We start from the raw sequence: 17,280 nt of genomic DNA on the forward strand, positions 1-17,280 counted from the left end.
CAAGCAGTTTCCTCAAAATTAAATCAGATTTATTTGGTTATTCAAGTAAGCTAAACACATTTTACTAAATGTTGTGTAGTCGCTACTAACCTGTATTTTATTTATTTATTTATTTATTTAAGATTTTATTTATTTATTCGACAGAGAGACAGCCAGCGAGAGAGGGAACACAAGCAGGAGGAGTGGGAGAGGAAGAAGCAGGCTCATAGGAGCCTGATGTGGGGCTCGATCCCATAACACTGGGATCACGCCCTGAGCCGAAGGCAGACGCTTAACCGCTGTGCCACCCAGGCGCCCCTAACCTGTATTTTAAATCATTTGCTTTCTGTACCTAGTGGGTATGACTTTTTAAAATAAGTACAGTGAAGTTATATTATTTTTGCTGTGCTCAAAATATCTGCAAAACTTTCCCTGTATTTAGTAAAACCTGAATTAGCAGTTACTTTTTACAGAAGAGATCTTTGTTTCCTCTAAGTACGTAACAGCCACCACCTAAAGTGGTGTTTGGTTATAAATAGACTCCTAATATTATTGTTTTAAGATTTATTAAGTTTCATGTAAATAGAAACTAGGAATTTGTTAATTAAGACCTAAAGTAACTAAAATCTTCCTTTGCTTTTTATGTTCCTTTGCCTGATTAGTGTCCAGTAGATAGTGAGGAAATCATAGAGCCTATTTAAAGTTCAGTTGAAATGATGAAAGCTGTCATTTTAACTTCACTTATAAAATTTTTACTATGTACATCAAAGCATATATTTTAATAAATAAGTGGCTCTTTACTGAATAAATTAATGGAAAACATTATTTTTAAAAATGAGGCAGTAATGGTCAAATGACAGTGTTACATTTTCATTTCTTTCTGTATTTTAGGTCCAGCTGTATTATAATGATAAGATAATTTTTTTGTTGGATTTTAAATGTAAGGCTCAAAGAAAAAGCAAATAGCTGCCCAAATAAAATGTATAGGTCTATAACAGCAGCAAACTGATTGAACAATTGGAATTAGCTACCAGAACACTGGATATAAAATGTGTTTTCTATGAAAATGTTTTTAGTGTTTTAAAAAGTTGTCTTTTAATTCGTATTGTTAAAATCCTGAAAATAATTTTTTCATGCATTATACTTTTATATTTTATTATTTGTATATCATTAATAGCTTTTTTGTGTACTACTGAGCCAGCAAATATTTTTCATATTTCATTTCCTAATTTTTATTTTCTTGGTTTAAGTTTGTTGAAAAAATTCTAAATCAGTCAGTAAAATAGGGTTATATTCTAGTCTTTATCCAGTCTTCCAACATTGCAGTATTGAATTTATACATAGCCATTATCTGTCTGTCTTGGGAAATAACTATTTAATTTTATAATTTAGATTTCTCAGCCTTTATTTTTCAGTTCTCTAATAGTTCTCCAAGTTATCCTTATTTCTGATATTTTGCTTTTGCACAGAGAGGTTGATAATGTTAGTTAACCCAATACAGATTTTTTAAAAATGTGCAGAATTTTAAGGTGTCAGAGGGTGGGATGCACATACAGTAATTCAGATATAAAAAGAGTAGTGGTGATAAAGAGCCAAAGGCAAAAATGTATTGAGCCTTATGAAATGTTAAGTATGATTTTAAAGCAAAGCTTTTAGTTTTTGGTGAGTTAGGTAAATTAGGGAAAAAGGTGATGTAATATTAACAGGTCACATAGAAGAGAACTGTGCAGTGGCTATTTTCCCTCTTAAGAGCAAAATTCACTGATGATTGAGTTTTAGTTCGGAAAAGGGAAAAATCAAGATTGTTAAAACAGGAATGTGAGGAGACAGTAAGTAGTATGACAGAAACAAGTTTTCAGTCTTAAAAGTAGTTTTCAGGATATGGAAATCTGAAAAAATGTCATTACCGTATATCAATTCTAGAAAACATGGAAAATGAGAGGACCCTGAATGCTGGAAAGGTGACTGCTCCCCAAAGCTGAAAGGTTTGTATTCTAAACTTGATGATAGAACCTGGAGAATCCAAAACAGATTATTTCCTGTTTCAAACTAGCAGATCCAAATGGGGGTTTGGGTCCTAGTGTGTCTTGAGATTTCATCAGTTGTTTGATAAGGTGTGCCTGTATTCTAGTATGCAAGCTGCAGAAATGTGTGCACTATGAAATTGGCAGTTAGTTGGATCCTTGACTTAGAATAGTCATCCCGAAAGGATGTCAGCTGATAGATTAATGGTCTGAAGGGATTTGTCTAGTAGAAAACAACCAGGAAAAAAATTTAAATCACCTGTTGTATTGGTGTCTAAACAAACAGTTGTGGAAGTATGGAATGGTGGAAGCTTGGCTTAGCACCACCAACATTTGAGTCAGTTGAGATGCTCATCAAAGAAGGAAAGGTTCTTCAACACACTGTGGACTTGGAGTGTTTGGGACTGGAGGTAAGCAGCCTGTCTGCATTCTCCTTAATTGTCAGGGAAGGATGTGTGTGGTACAGGATTTTCCATTTTAAAGGGCGTAGATAAATGAAGTGTGTCTAAATGAGTGAGAGGGTATAAAACCATGTTGTTATATAACTCAAGAGGATACTTACATATAGAACTGTTTTAAGTATTTTTGTCATAGGAACAAGGCATTGGATCTATTTTATGACCTTTGCAGTGTTGAGTGGGGGGAAATGGGAGAAATTTTAGGAGTGATATTGATTCAATAAAATTTGTAAACTTTAATAACTTGAGAGATGTCTAAAACAAGTTGTCCTGATAATGGGGATTTTTGGGGTTATTGTAGTGGTAAGTTTTATACTAGGTGATTAAACAAATGGTTCTGAACTTTTAATCCTCTGAACTACTCTTGTAGGTTGACAAAGGTAGTGTGGAGATAAGACATTTGAGCATTATCATGCAATGTTTGATACAACAGAAGTTTATATAGTTGACTATTGAACAGTGCATGGAGTTGGGGCACTGACTTCCCTCATGGTCAAAAATCCATGTATAACTTGATTCCCCAAAACCTTAACTACTAATAGTCTGCTGTGGACTGGAAGCCTTATCAATAATATAAACAGTCAATTAACACATATTTTGTATGTCATATGTATTATATACTGTATTCTTAAAATAAAAGTTAGCTAGAGAGAAATATTAATAAGAAAATCTTAGGGAAGAGAAAATAAGTTGACAGTACTATACTGTATTTATCAAAAATAATCTGGATATAAGTGAACCTGTGTAGTACAAACTGTGTTGTTCAAGGGTCAGCTGTATAAAATATATTAATTATGAAGCACTTCTGTGTTTCATAAATGAGCACTTGTAAATCCACCAGTTACAAAGGAACTAAACACTACCCATACCCATGACATGTTTCTGTAATATTTTGACCATTGATTAGATCAACTTGATGGTATAACATTAACAATAACCTCTGATTGCCAGGACTTACATACAAGCTTTGGAGACAGAACTTTTTAAAATGTGGGGTTAGGGGAGGGACGCCTGGGTGGCTCAGCCTTTAAGCATCTGCCTTTGGCTCAGGTCATGATCCCAGGGTCCTGGGATCGAGCCCCGGATCCGGCTCCCTGCTGGGCAGGAAGCCTGCTTCTCCCTCTCACACTCCCCTTGCTGTGTTCCCTCTCTCACTGTCCATCTCTGTCAAATAAATAAATAAAATCTTTAAAAAAATTAAAATAAAATGTGGAGTTAGGGGAGAAAATAATAAATGGTGTCCTTGCATACTGAGGTTGGAAAACAGTGGATTTAGTTGAGTCATTCAGTAAGCAACCTCTAATTATGTGAGGTATAGGTGCGGAGAGGTTAAGTAAGAGACTACCTAAAATCACACAAACAGTTACTGTTAAACCTGGAATCAGAACTTTTTTTTAAGATTTATTTTTTTAAGTAATCTTTACACCCAACATGGGGCTTGAATTTAAAACCCCGAGATCAAGAGTTGCGCGTTCTATCAACTGAGCCAGCCACGCGCCCCAGAACTTGTTTTGACTTGAGTATTGCTAGTGATTTCCTGGTTAGAAAGGTGCTGTTGATAAAGGTAGTACTCAGCTGGTTAGATCCCCACCATGACTAAGACTGTAAGATCTTTGAGAACTAGGACTTGGTCATCTTTTCATTCCCGTCAGTACAGTGTTGCTTATAATTTGTATTATTAAATTGAATGACATATCTGAGACTGAAAGAAACATGGTAGAAAGACTTTTTATCCTTAAAGTAGAATTTATAATTACATTGTACCTTTGCCTCACATACTGTCATTAGAAAACAAAGGTCAGAGTTTCTTTCCTCTTGACTTCTTTCTTGACCTTAACCACCTGTGGCAGATTTGATGGTCTTGCTTTGTGCTACCACCATCTCTAATCTATACCTCTTACTCTTCTAGTTTAAAGTAGCTATTTGTTTATATATATCCCATATGAAACTAACTTCTTTGAAAGCTTGAAACCATGACTTGTTTAACTTTAATGCCTTAGAACCTAGCTCATTTACCCACCCATATGTCCTGTCCACTGAGTATTAACAGAGGGCCCACCATGTTCAAGGCAGTATTCTAGGAGCTGAGGCTATAGTGGGTAGCAGAATCTCACAGAACTTTCAGTTATTAATCCGAGAATCACACAAATATTTATAGAAATACAATTTAAATGGTAAATATATCTTCTGTTTTATCATCTAAGTGGGTATGTGAAGGTCATTGATCAGTGTTGTATTTATATATTTTTTAATTTAGTCATCTGAATTTTCTTATAATTCTCTTGGTTTTTCTAAGTTTGATAAATTTGTTTACAACCTGTTTACATTGTTTTCTTTTTTATTCTTTTGTATTGCTCTGCTTATACATTTTTTAATATCAAACTCTTGCATTCATGGTATAAATTCCACTGCCTTGGTGCATTATTCACTTGATATGCTGGTGGAGCCTATTTATTTAATATGTTTGGTTCTATATTTATAAGCAGATTTTATCTATAGTTTTTCTTTATGCTATTGTCAGGATTTTTATATCGGCATTATTAATATAACAAGAATTAGGCAGTTTAATGAGGAGATTTAAATGTAATAAATTAATATTGAAAGTGCTTTTATATAGAGACCTGGACTAAAGGATATATGCATAATTTTAATTAAATTTCCATAATGTCCTTTGGTTAATTACTTACTGTAATTATGTAATTATGTAAACAGTTATTTATGTTTATTATTGGTGGTTGAAAATTTGATTGGAGAATTGCTGTCGCATGCTAATGTAAAATAAACACTAGTTTGATACTGGACATGTTTAGGAAGGATTTTGTTACGAAACTAAGTAGTATTAAAAAGAACTTAATGACGTCTTGCCTTCATGATGTAGTTAAATCCAAGGAACCTTCTTTTGATTTTTTAAAAATTTCATTTGCTATTCAGAGATGCACATTTGGTAAGCTTTGACAAGCAAATTGTTATTTAGAAGATAAGACGTGTTATAAAATGAATGTTGCCATCGTTGAAGCAGAAAATGTATTGTAATGCAGTATTTTCACTGATTTAAGACTAACTGGGTAAGAACACCTTTGATCATGACTTTTCACTGTGTTGGGTTTTATTTAGCAAAGTGATATAAATAACTAGTTAAGAAAATTAAAGTGTGTGTTTATATTTCATAGCTCCTTAATAGCAGTAGATTGAAACTCCATGTTTGGAAGGCAGTCAAAATACATGATAAAAATAAAAGGCATTTTACTTTTAAATACTAATGGACAGAAGCCTTTTCCCCGAGGAGAAAGTAATCTGTAGCATGGAGAGATGAAGAGGCATCCAGCTTATTTAGTAATGACAGCCCTTATTAGACAGTATGTTCTAATGGACAGGGGTCTATCCTCTAACATATTGTGGAAGCTTAATAAAGAATTCTTGAAAGAATTAATCGATTTCTTTGTGCAAGTCTTGATTCATTGGATTTCTCATATTTTTTCTTATAAGAAGTGCATTTATATATCTGGGAACTGTCATAATAATTTTTTAAAAGGTCATTGACTTTAGGTACTTGCTTTTCTTCTTATATTTCATTCATTAACCCGGTGTGGTTTGATCTCTGTAAACCATCTTTTCCTCGAAACTTCTCTGATCACCAGTGGCTTAGTGGTCAAATCCAAGATACCCTCTTTTTCTCTTTACCTTACCATACTTTTATGGTATTTGACACTGTTCTTGGTTCTTTCATTCTTCAGCTTCTTTGACTCCTCTCTTTCCTATTTCTGCTATCCACCTTCATTTCTTCATGGTTTGGATCTTCTTTGCTTTATTCCTTAAATGTTGCTTTTTCTAGGATTCATTCAGTCCTCCTTTCTCCCTCTGTCCTAAGACATCTTTTCTGTTGCTGTAGCTTTGACTAACGTACTTGTGTATCAAACTCAGACTTCTGCTGAACTTAAAATCTGTGTTACCTATTGGACATCTGTTTGGATATTCCAGAGATACCTAAAATAGCTAAGGAAGTAATCCAGTTTAAAATCTCATTTAGACAGATTGGTTCTGAAGTATAAAAGAGCCTTTGTTATTAGTTTTGTCTGATAGGCATTCTTATTTGATTAAAGCTCTTATTTGGAATGACTGACCTCATTTTAGCATGGAGAAATTAAGTAAAATTACAGGTATATTAAAGAGGGTAAGAGCTTGGGCTCTGCAGTTAATTTAAATAAAATATGGGGCGCCTGGGTGGTGCAGTCAGTTCACCGTCTGACTCTTGGTTTCAGGTTAGGTTGTGTTCTCAGGGTTTTGAGATCCAGCTCGTAGTCGGGCTCCATGCTCAGCGCAGAGGCTGCTTGGGACTCTCTTTCCCTGCCTGCCCCTTCCCCCCACAGTGCGCTTGCTCACTCTCTAAAATAAAAAATAAATCTTTAAAAAAATAAAATATATTATTTGGATGATATAAATTTGATTTCTAGTAGAAATTAATTAAGGCTATAGTCCTCTTAAACATAGACTTAATCCAGGCAATGGTAGAATAGGTTAATAATTCTTTACTCTTTAACACTATCAATGAAACCCTACCCTACCTTCTGTTTTTTTTTCCCCTTGACTAGCAAGAATATTTTTTTGTCTAACACATTTAAAATTTTTACTTTTAACAGAAATTAGCAGAGTACGGAAAGACATGTACAATGACACATTAAATGGCAGTACAGAGAAAAGGAGTGCAGAATTGCCTGATGCTGTGGGACCTATTGTTCAGTTACAAGAGAAACTTTATGTGCCTGTAAAAGAATATCCAGATGTAAGTATATTTTGTTGTCTTATTCAATTTTTTTCTGCTTCACATACTTGGGGAAGGGATGTATCTGGTGATAAATACTTAACCATTGTCAGCTGCTTTAAAAAAAAAATGTCATATGAGGGACTAGAAGAATGATTAATTTGGTGTGGACAATTTAAATGTTTTCATTTAATTGCTGCTGTGTCACTTTTGGAAATGTACATGGTAAAGATTTGGTTCTAGATTTCACATTGAGGCCAGAATTATGGAAAGAGGTTTGGCCTGAATGTCGCAGAGAGCGCCAGATTACAATTCTCTACTCATCTTTAATCTGACCTCAGAGAAGCCACAGCCTGGGCTATGTCATCCTTTCAGTAAAATGAGAAGTTGGACTATGTGACAGCTAAGCTTCCTTTCAGCTCCAGAATTTTTATGATAACCACTGTCCATAATTTTTTTATTTTGTTTTGTCTTTTTCATTCTTGTTTCTTGCTCAACTGTTCTCCATAAACATCTCATTGCAAGTAGCCTCCTCGTCCTGTGCCACTTAATTTATCATTGGCTCCAAACTCTTTGTGTTTGTTACAAAGCCCTGTGTCATATGGTTCTTTCTGTCTCTCTGACCTCATCTTAAGTGATTTTCCCTCTTCCTCAATACACTATAGTCACATTGGCTGTTAGAACAAGTCAGGTCTATTCCCAGCCTAAATACGTTTATGTTAGCTGCACACTGGCTGGCTTCTTTTTGTGGTTAAGATTTTAACTGAAATGTTAACTCAGAGAAGCTTCCCCTCTCTATTTTATCTCGGACAATCTAGTTATTCATTGTTTCACATAACTCTCTTTGTTTTCCTGAGGAGCACCTGCTATTTGTTGTGTTTTAATTCATTTTTCTATTTCCTTCCATCGGAATATAAGGTACTTAACTCAAGAACCTTTTTTTGTGGCTATTTACCATGTACTCCCAATATGCATAATATTTGTACGTAATTGGCACCAGTGCCTTTTGAATACGTAAAGGCAAACTGTTGGTATTTTGCTAGGTTTCAGGGAACTATTCTGAAAGCAAAAACTATTCTGCAAGAAGGAGTTGGTATTGTAAGATCAAAATGTGACGTCGACTCTATTGATTAGATGGACCCTCTATTTGTCTAAAGATGGAAAAAGTTGGATTAATGGAAAAAAGCTTTGACATTTCACAAGTTGCATTTCTAATACAATTTTCTTTAAGGCTAATACATTTACTTTGTAAGTATTTTTGGTTGCACGTATATAAACAGTTCTGGGTAATGTAGGCAAAGAGTATGTTGGAAGATAATTGGGTATCAGAAGATTAAAAGAAATGGCTGGAGAACAAAGCCTCCTGTAAGAGAGGGGCCAGGGTCCTTTGAGAACCTCAGCACTAGGAATTCAGACTTTCTCTTGGAGACCCTTGCTTTTAACATAATTCGGTTTCAGTGCCCAGACTTTTATCTTCAAACTTCAGGTTCTTAGGAGAGAAAATGTGTTTTGGACCAATTTACCATGATTAAAGATGGGAGGTTAACTAATATAACCTAGACATGATTACTGTGGTCCCACCCTCGATGACTGGAATGATTCCTAGAGATGGGAAATTAGGATTTGGCAGCTATCCCAGTTGGTATCTACTGCTGTTTGGTGTTTCAGTATCTCCTAAAGGATATCAGCTTTCTCATCTGCTTGTTTAAAGGATAAAGTTTCAGCACTAGTCATTACCACAGAATACGTAAGATCATAAGCCCTTGTTGGAGAAAATAACCTTCATCTGCTTGGTCCCCATTCTTCTGGAGAAAATCCCATTTAGAGAAGGTGATATTTATATTGCATTATTTAAAAGACATGTTTGATATAATCCTCAAAGTGAGAAGAGATTTATTTCATAGGGTGGGTCCAGTAGGAGATAACTTGTCGCTCTCTTCCTGTCTTTCTTCCACCAGTTGGAATTCATTGCCATGGTCAGCTCCTGTTGCTGACAACTATTTGCGGTGTAACATTGTCTAGGTCAGAGAATCTCAAAATGTGGTCTCAGGGCTATTCTATCCATGCCTTCTGGGAATTTGTAAATGTTCAAGCCCTACCCCAGACTAGTTGAATCAGGAACTCTAGGGCTGAGGCCTAACAATCTGCCTTCCAAGTGCTGGGGGTAATTCTGATGCGTGTTGAAGTTTGAGGAGCACTGCTTTTATCTATCATCAGGATAAGCAGGGCTAACGGGTGGTTCTTTTGCCAAGCATTGTTCCAGGAGGCAGGTATAGTGGTGAATTAAACAATGCCTCTTCTCTTGTGGAGCAGACATTCCAGTGGCAGAGATGGACAATAAACAAATGAATATTTAAGTGCAGTCAGTACTATGGAAAAATATATGGTGGGCTAAGCATGTAAATGATGACTGTGTATTTATAGTAAAAATGTCTCTTATAAGATGGAGGAATGCAGAGACATGACTGACATGATGGGGAGGAAGGCATGAAAGTTTTCTGTTGGAAGCAACATTCCAGGCACAGTGAACAGCATATGTGCAATGCGTGAGGCATGAGTGCGCTTGGGAAGTGTGGTAAGATGCAGGATTAGAGAGTTAGCAGAGGGGCCATATCATGTAGGGGTTGTGAATCCCAGTAGGGATTTCAGATATTATTCTGAGTGAAGTGGAAAGCCATTCAGATGTTTTGAGCCAAGGAGTGACATGGGCTGAGTTGGGTTTTTAATAGATTCATTCTGGCTGCTATGGGGAATGGTGAGAACAGGGACATCAGCTTAGGGGGCAGAAGAGGAAACTTCAACAAGAGGACTTAGAAATTCTTGGACCCTGCAGAGATTGTTAACTTAGGGCCAGTAGCATTTGCTGATAGATTGGGTATGGAGTGTGAGGGAGGGAAGGACAGGAATAACTGAAAGGTTTTGATCAGTTGGAGTAACAGAATCACCAGTTCCTGAACTAGAAAGACTGAGGCAGGAGCCCATTGGGCAGGTGGGGATTCAGAAGTTCTGATGTAGAGGTGTGGAGTTTGAAGTCAGATGTCCAGGTGTGGGCATATCAGATAGGCAGGTGGGTGTGTGAGGTGTGGGTGACTTTTGGCACCCAACAATATCTATTTTAACAAAGCTTTTTAAATGAGAAATTTAGTTATAATTCATAAGAGGATTGATATGGATTTAAAACCATTGTGGTTCTCCAGATAATTTTTTAAAAATAATTTTAACTCTGTTACAGGAATTTAATTATATTTAATACAAGAATTCTGTTACAAGAATTAAGTTAATTGGAGTGCCTGGGTAGCTCTGTCAGTTAAGTGTCTGACTCTTGATTTTGGCTCAGGTCATGATCTCGGGTTTGATTTTGTGAGTGAATTCATCCTGTTTGACTCAAAAGTGCTTCTATTATATTTATTAGAGAGAGAGAGAGAGCATGTGCACGCGAGCCTGGTGGAGAGTGTGGGGTGGGGGAAGGGAGAGAATCTCAAGCTGACTTGCACTGAGCACGGAGTCCAACATCTGGCTCAGTCTCATGACCCTGAGATCACCACCTGAGCTGAAACCAAGAGTCAGACACTCAACTGACTGTGCCACCCAGGTGTCCCTGCTTATATTATTATTAGAGGTTTGAAGGGGCATGTGACATAGTAGTTAAAAGTATGGACGCAAACCCAGACTCTTGGCTGGCTCTGCCAACTTAACTTTGTGACTTTGGGTGAATTGCTTGTCATTTATGGTTCTCCATTTTCTCACCTCTGTAAGGAGGTAATAAGTCTCTCACAGGTATATGAGGAGTTATAAGTGAGTTAATCCACGTAAAGCACTTTGGAAAATGCTATAACACTGTGTAGATGTTAACCAGAATGCATGGTCCATGAGGGTGGAGATTTTGTCTCTTTTTGTGTCCTCAGTGCCTAGAATGGTGTCTGGTAAGTGGTAGATGTACAACAAATAGTTGTTGTGCTTATCTGTGTGAAGGCTTCACTCTTTCAGATACTGCTAAACTTTTAAACTTGTCCTTTGCATTTGCACATAGCGACTTATTTTATAAAAGTGTTAATTTGGAGGTATTGTTTTGGACTTGGTTGTGTATGGCTCTGGGACTTACAGGAGAAGAAAGTTTTAGATTCAGTATTTGAGAAATGAGGTAGTGTGGTATAATGTCCTTCACAATGTTTTTGAATCAGTGGCTTAATGATGTGGGGATAGGAAGGTAATAACAGTAGCATATTGAAAATGAACTGAACATTTCTTCAAAATTCACATTCTATATTTATTAACAAAGCAGACTTTTACTACATCTCTGCTGTGTACCAAGCACATCCTGGAGGTGGGGATATTAACTCTGTTTAGAAAAGTCTTTGACATAGTTGGATAATAGTGGGTTTTTGAGCCAGACAGGCCTCAGTTTTGAATCTTGGCTGTACTGTCTCATGGCTGTATTTGTCAACAATTGCCATAAACTCCGTAATAAGCTACTCTAAAATTACTGGCTTAAAAAAACAAGCATTGGTTTTTGTGCTCTTCTGCCTTTACTGTATGGTGGCTGAGATTCTGCTGATTGGGCTTAGCTGAACTTGACCTAGGCCAGCTGCAGGTGGGTTTAGATCTTTGTACTCTTGCTGGGCTCAGTCCAGAGGGGCAGCAGCTTCTAGGAGCATGCTCTTCTTATGGCAGGTCACTGGAGTACCAGAGCCAAGCCAGATTGCTTAAGCACATGTAAGTCCTCTACTCCCATCTGCTAACAGTCCATTAGCCCAGTGATTGTCAACTGTGGTTGATTTTGCCCCTCTCAAAATTTGATAATATCTGGAGATATATTGGGTTGACAAAACTACAAGGGGAGGAGGTACTGGTGACATCTAGTAGGTAAGTGCCAGGGATATGCCTTAAATGAACAGGGCAGCCCCTCCACAACAGGTGATTATCCTATCCTAGATGTCAGTAGCACTGAAATTAAGAAACTGCATTGCCAAGTCACTCACTCCACAGTGAGAAGGGGACTGGAATAAATATTTGCTGAAAAATAGTCTGTACTATTACATGGGCTTTGAGCACATGTTAACTTTCTAGAAACATCCTTGTTCATTAAATTATAAGGTCCATCTCATAAAATTGTTTGAAAGAATAAAGATAACAAATGTATGGCATCTGATACTGTACTCAGTATGGTTCTTGTGATCATGAACATGAAAAAAATATTCCTATCCTTGAAGGAGCCCACAGTCTTGAATGAAAGATAAAATGTATTGCATTAAATAATGTAAGAATATGTAAGTTTATCATACATTCATAAAGTGACAGACATGAAGAAGATTAAAGTTACACATAGGCCATCAGACTAGTAATTTGGCTGGTTAAGTTATTAAGGACTTGTTTGAATCCATGGAGATCTTATAAAGCAGCATGTGAATGAAGTTAACTCTGATGGTTATAAATAGAAGATGTTATGTTTCAATGAGTCAATAATAATTCTGTCATTAAGTTTGCCTACTTACTCCATTTTGAGTTGTGAGAAATTGTTTTATAGGATCTGGTAGATGAGTTCCAAATATTGTCAAGGTCTAGCTGTTAGGGATATTAGTCGTGTATTACCTACATGAACAGATTAGATTGCTAAACTCTTTGCTTGGGATGTGATATGAAATTGTAGTGAAACTTTCTCTAGATATTTAATATGCAGATAACTGTGATTTTCTTTTTTTAAAAATTTTTTAAAGATTTTATTTATTTATTTGATAGAGAGAGAGATGGCCAGCGAGAGAGGGAACACAGGCAGGGGGAGTGGGAGAGGAAGAAGCAGTCTCCCAGCAGAGGAGCCTGATGTGGGGCTCGATCCCAGGACTCCGGGATCATGTCCTGAGCGGAAGGCATATCCTTAACAAGACTGAGCCACCCAGGCGCCCCTGATTTTCTTATGTTTTTAAAATGGGTTTGTTGTTTTTTTCTCTTTTCTTTTCTTTTCTCTTTTTTGAATGATTGTAGCTTTGAAAGATATGTCTTGGGTGTAGGTTATCGTGATGACAGTTTTCAAAGGTTTGTAAGATGGATAAATGCATTTTCAAATATTTTTTTCAACAAGGATCCCAGCCTGGCAACTGTAATTAATAATATAGGTTTATATTACTCATATAATATAGGTTATATTACTCATCACTTCCTGTAGTCTCATAATAATAATTTATGTTAATGGTAGAGCAAGAGTTTTAAGTTGCCTTTCAATTTAGTTTTCCTGAATTTGGCTGGTCATAGCTTCTGATTTAGTATGTAGTATAAGATTGTTCATTTTCTCCTATTTCTCAAGGTTGTCTCCTGCAGATTGGCTGTTAAGCTATCATTTGTTTGGGATGGGTTATGAGGAGAACAGGGGTCAGTGCAGTTATCTTTCATTAGACCTTTGCTCCTTTGACTATTGTGGCTTCCTTATTTGTTGAAAGAATTAATTAAGAGTCTTCAAGAATCTTCATATAAACTACTTTTGCCTTTGTTCTTCTGAGAAACAAATGGACATTAAATCGAAATTTAATAATATGCAAAGTCTCCATTTTCATTACTGAGGTTAAGGCTTAATTTTTGCCTATATATAATCTTAATTATGAGTGAAAATATAAAACATTAAAAGTAAGATCTACATATCTCTCTGATAGTTTACATGTGAAACTATTAATGATTGTTGATTTTTAGGAACGTTGGTATATACTGAATAGAGTTGTGAAGTGTTTCAGATTATATATTAATCTGTTGAGGTTTTTAATTTGGCAGTACCAATTGATAAAATTGAGCATATCTTTAAGATTTAGGTAGAGAAACTATTACAGTTGACTTTGAACTTTGAATAGATAATTTAGTGAGGGTCAGTTTCATGACTTTTGTCTTTTTGGTTTTGGTTTGGAAGTTTCCTTTTCATTTCCTGCTGTGTATCAATTATTTAATAGGGTTTTTATGGTCTGAGCTATATTAAATTTCTTAGGATGTTAGTAGAAGTTATTCCAAAAAGGATTTTAAGACATTCTGAAAACCATAAATTTTGTTCAGCTCAGGTTTTTCTCAAAGTTTAACAATTTTAAAAATAATAAGCCTTCTCAGAGTCTTAAAATTTAAAGCTTTATTTAGGTAATATATTTTAATATTTAAAAAGAACTAGTATTCAGACGAATAGATTAGAAAACAGAGTTTGTTTTTAGGGGAGTATTACTTGTAAGCCAGTGTTTTCCAGGCCCACCTGAGATAAAAAGTTTTGTCTGCGGTTTATCTTATCCAAAAGAGTTTGTTAGGATCTGATCTGGTCAAATCATTGTTATAAGAGACTTATCAATCAGTTGGGTACCTAATAATTGGTAATCTAATCTCCATATCTCTAAGATTGTCCCTGAAATAACCACAGGAATGTGATAAAAAATCCAGAGAGAAACGTAATTCTCAGAGCTGTTCATATTCCAGAAACATCGAGGTGTTTCTGTTAGATATTAAAGGAAAGTTTGAGATGTGCTTCTCCTGTTGGCCCATCTTGAGATAGCCTTGCCCCCTGGAACTGAGTGAAGCAGTCTTTAACACAGTCTTCCTAATCCTAACCCTCTTCCCTCCAAAATCAGCAAACAGAATGGGCTGTGGGGTAGTTGAAGGTTCTACCACTTGAGCTTGACCCCCCGTCTTAGTGCTTGCTTATAGTAGAGGACCTAAATTTATTTTATGAGTCAGTGAACACATCATTTATACTTAACTTTTGGTTTGAATGTGAGTGGAGAACTACTCCAGTTTTTGATGGAACCTTGCCTTAACTTTCCTCTAAGAACATTGCAATCAAACATTTCAACAGCTAGCCTTAGAACTAAATTCAGTTGATTATTTCATTGAGAAAGCATTATATGTCTTAATAAATTCAGCCCTTTAAAACAAACAGTTCATAAATAAATTAGGCACTTCCTGAAATCTAGTTTTGACCTACCATAGGAAACTGTTTTCTCCAAGTCCCAAAACAGTATCATCGGGTAAGCAGACTACCTAGCATGACCTTGGCCATCTCCATGTTTCATAGTGATGTGTGATAATTTTTTTTTTTTTTGGTAAGGAATTGATTAAGCTTTAAAGAAATGTATCTATATTTTATTCTTTGGGTTTAGAGAACAATCATTGCTTTGATTAGTTTCTTGCCTTTTTATTTACAAATTGTTTGAAAGCAGTGTAAATTTGCAATTTTAACAGATTAAAACAAAAGAGAAAATGAAAATTTGAAAAGTAATTAGAAAAACGAAAGCTGAAAAGATCTTAGTATAAACCAGTACAATTTTGGCATCATTCTTTTATTTCATACTTGTGTGTAGCCTGTGCTAGGCACCAGGCGCAAGAATATGAAAAGATGTAATCCCTGCCCCCATAGTACTGCAATGGCCGTAATCCTGTTATATAGTAACAAGGGCCTGAACTAAGGCAGTGAAGTTGAAATGAAGAATAGGGGACAGATTAAATAGTGAAAACGTCAAGATTTTTTAATATATATTTTATTATATGTGGAGGCTAAGAATGAGAGAGGGCTTTGCTAGTGGTGCGATTCATTAAAAATAGAGAATACAGGGCAAGATTTTATAATTTGATATTACAGAGAAATCAAGAGTAACAGATGAAAAACATACTATATTAACAGAAGAAATAATTAAAAGTCCCCGTAAACTTTGTTGTTCTTAACAATGTGGGAACATTGAACCAGGGTGGTGTAAAAGACAGTTATCACACGTGACTAAAATTTGTGCCAAAAAAAGCAGGTCACTTCAGGAGCTGAATTAATAATTTTGAAATAATGTATGAGGTTGATAATACAATACTTATGCAGCAAAACTTACATCAATTTCAAAGAGCCTTAGATAGTATTTGTGATCCCGCAGTCAGAACTATATATTTAATCTCCTAGACTCATCTTCTGGGTTTGAAGTGACATTTGTAAAATCAGTTTTGACTCAAATAATCATATTTTTTTCTCTCTCTTTTTTGAAGTTACACGTATTTTTCATTGAAATAGGTGGATAAAGTAATAATCACATAAAGGTTTTCATTCATATAAAAGGTTTAGTTATGGTAAAAAAAATGTATAAGATGATTGTTAAGGCAGTAATACCAATCAGTTAAAAGACAGATGAAAATATCAAGGTGTGGTTATGTAACAGTGGTATAATAATGTTAAGTTTTGGGCTGTAAGTGGAGAAGAAATTATAAAAACACAGTTGAACTCTGAAAGTAAACTTGAATCTGAAGAGAATTTTTATAAACTTTTTACCAAAAATTCTGAATGATTAAACAAGAATGAGAAAACTAAATGTGAGTTTCTGGTGTTCTTAGGATATATAGTTTAAGGTCTTTAGAAGAGGGGTGTTATACTACACTGATTAAGTGTCCAAACTCTATATGCAGTCTAGGTGTTCTAGGTTTGGGGCTACTTTTGTAACCGCTTATGTATTAGATATTAATGCTAATGATAACTGTCTTTCAGCAGTGTTATGAGGGTGAAGTGACTGAACGCACATAAAGTCCTCAGCATAGAAGCTAGCTCACAGTGAACACTCATAATAAAACATAACTTCAGTGTTCTCAACACCTAGGAAATGCTGAATGACATAGTCATTGGACCCGTGATACTTCCATATTGAAATGGAAAGTGGAAATAACATTTTGTTTCTATGACATCATTGATTTTGTCATTTGGAATTTATCCTGAGATCAGTCCGTCAGGCTTATCATTTGAGATATTTCTGAAACGTATGAGAGTTCCTGTGCTGCATATGACTGACTTAGTGATTTAGTTTTTTGCCATGAGAATGAAAAAATCACTATATGATTTCTGTGAACGCTTTTAAATTGTATTATCCAATAATCTGAATAAATATTAGCTTCATCTGTGTGCTGTATCTTGTGTGAGGCACTGTGGATGAAAAAAAAATTATAACAAAGAGGACCAGGTGCTGGTTTCTGGCTCATGGGATGATCTGCAAGAGGCATGTATGTACATCCTTGAATACCATGTGGTATAGGGGCGGTGAGAGTGGTGGTTACATAGTGCTCTGTAATCCTCACTTTG

At 35.6% G+C, this 17,280-nt stretch overlaps 1 protein-coding gene across 1 annotated transcript in view; it reads left to right on the forward strand.

The window, feature by feature from the left end:
* Positions 1 to 2,299: 2,299 nt before the first annotated feature.
* Positions 2,300 to 17,280, forward strand: part of LOC100463589 (protein quaking) — a 111,097-nt gene continuing 96,116 nt past the window's right edge. The window contains exons 1-2 of the mRNA XM_034670797.1: positions 2,300 to 2,413; positions 7,056 to 7,241. Of these exons, the coding sequence (XP_034526688.1) occupies positions 2,300 to 2,413; positions 7,056 to 7,241 (300 nt within the window). The remainder of the gene's footprint in view (positions 2,414 to 7,055; positions 7,242 to 17,280) is intronic.

Source organism: Ailuropoda melanoleuca, chromosome 10 (assembly GCF_002007445.2).
Source record: "Ailuropoda melanoleuca isolate Jingjing chromosome 10, ASM200744v2, whole genome shotgun sequence".
Classification (NCBI taxonomy): Eukaryota; Metazoa; Chordata; class Mammalia; order Carnivora; family Ursidae; genus Ailuropoda; species Ailuropoda melanoleuca.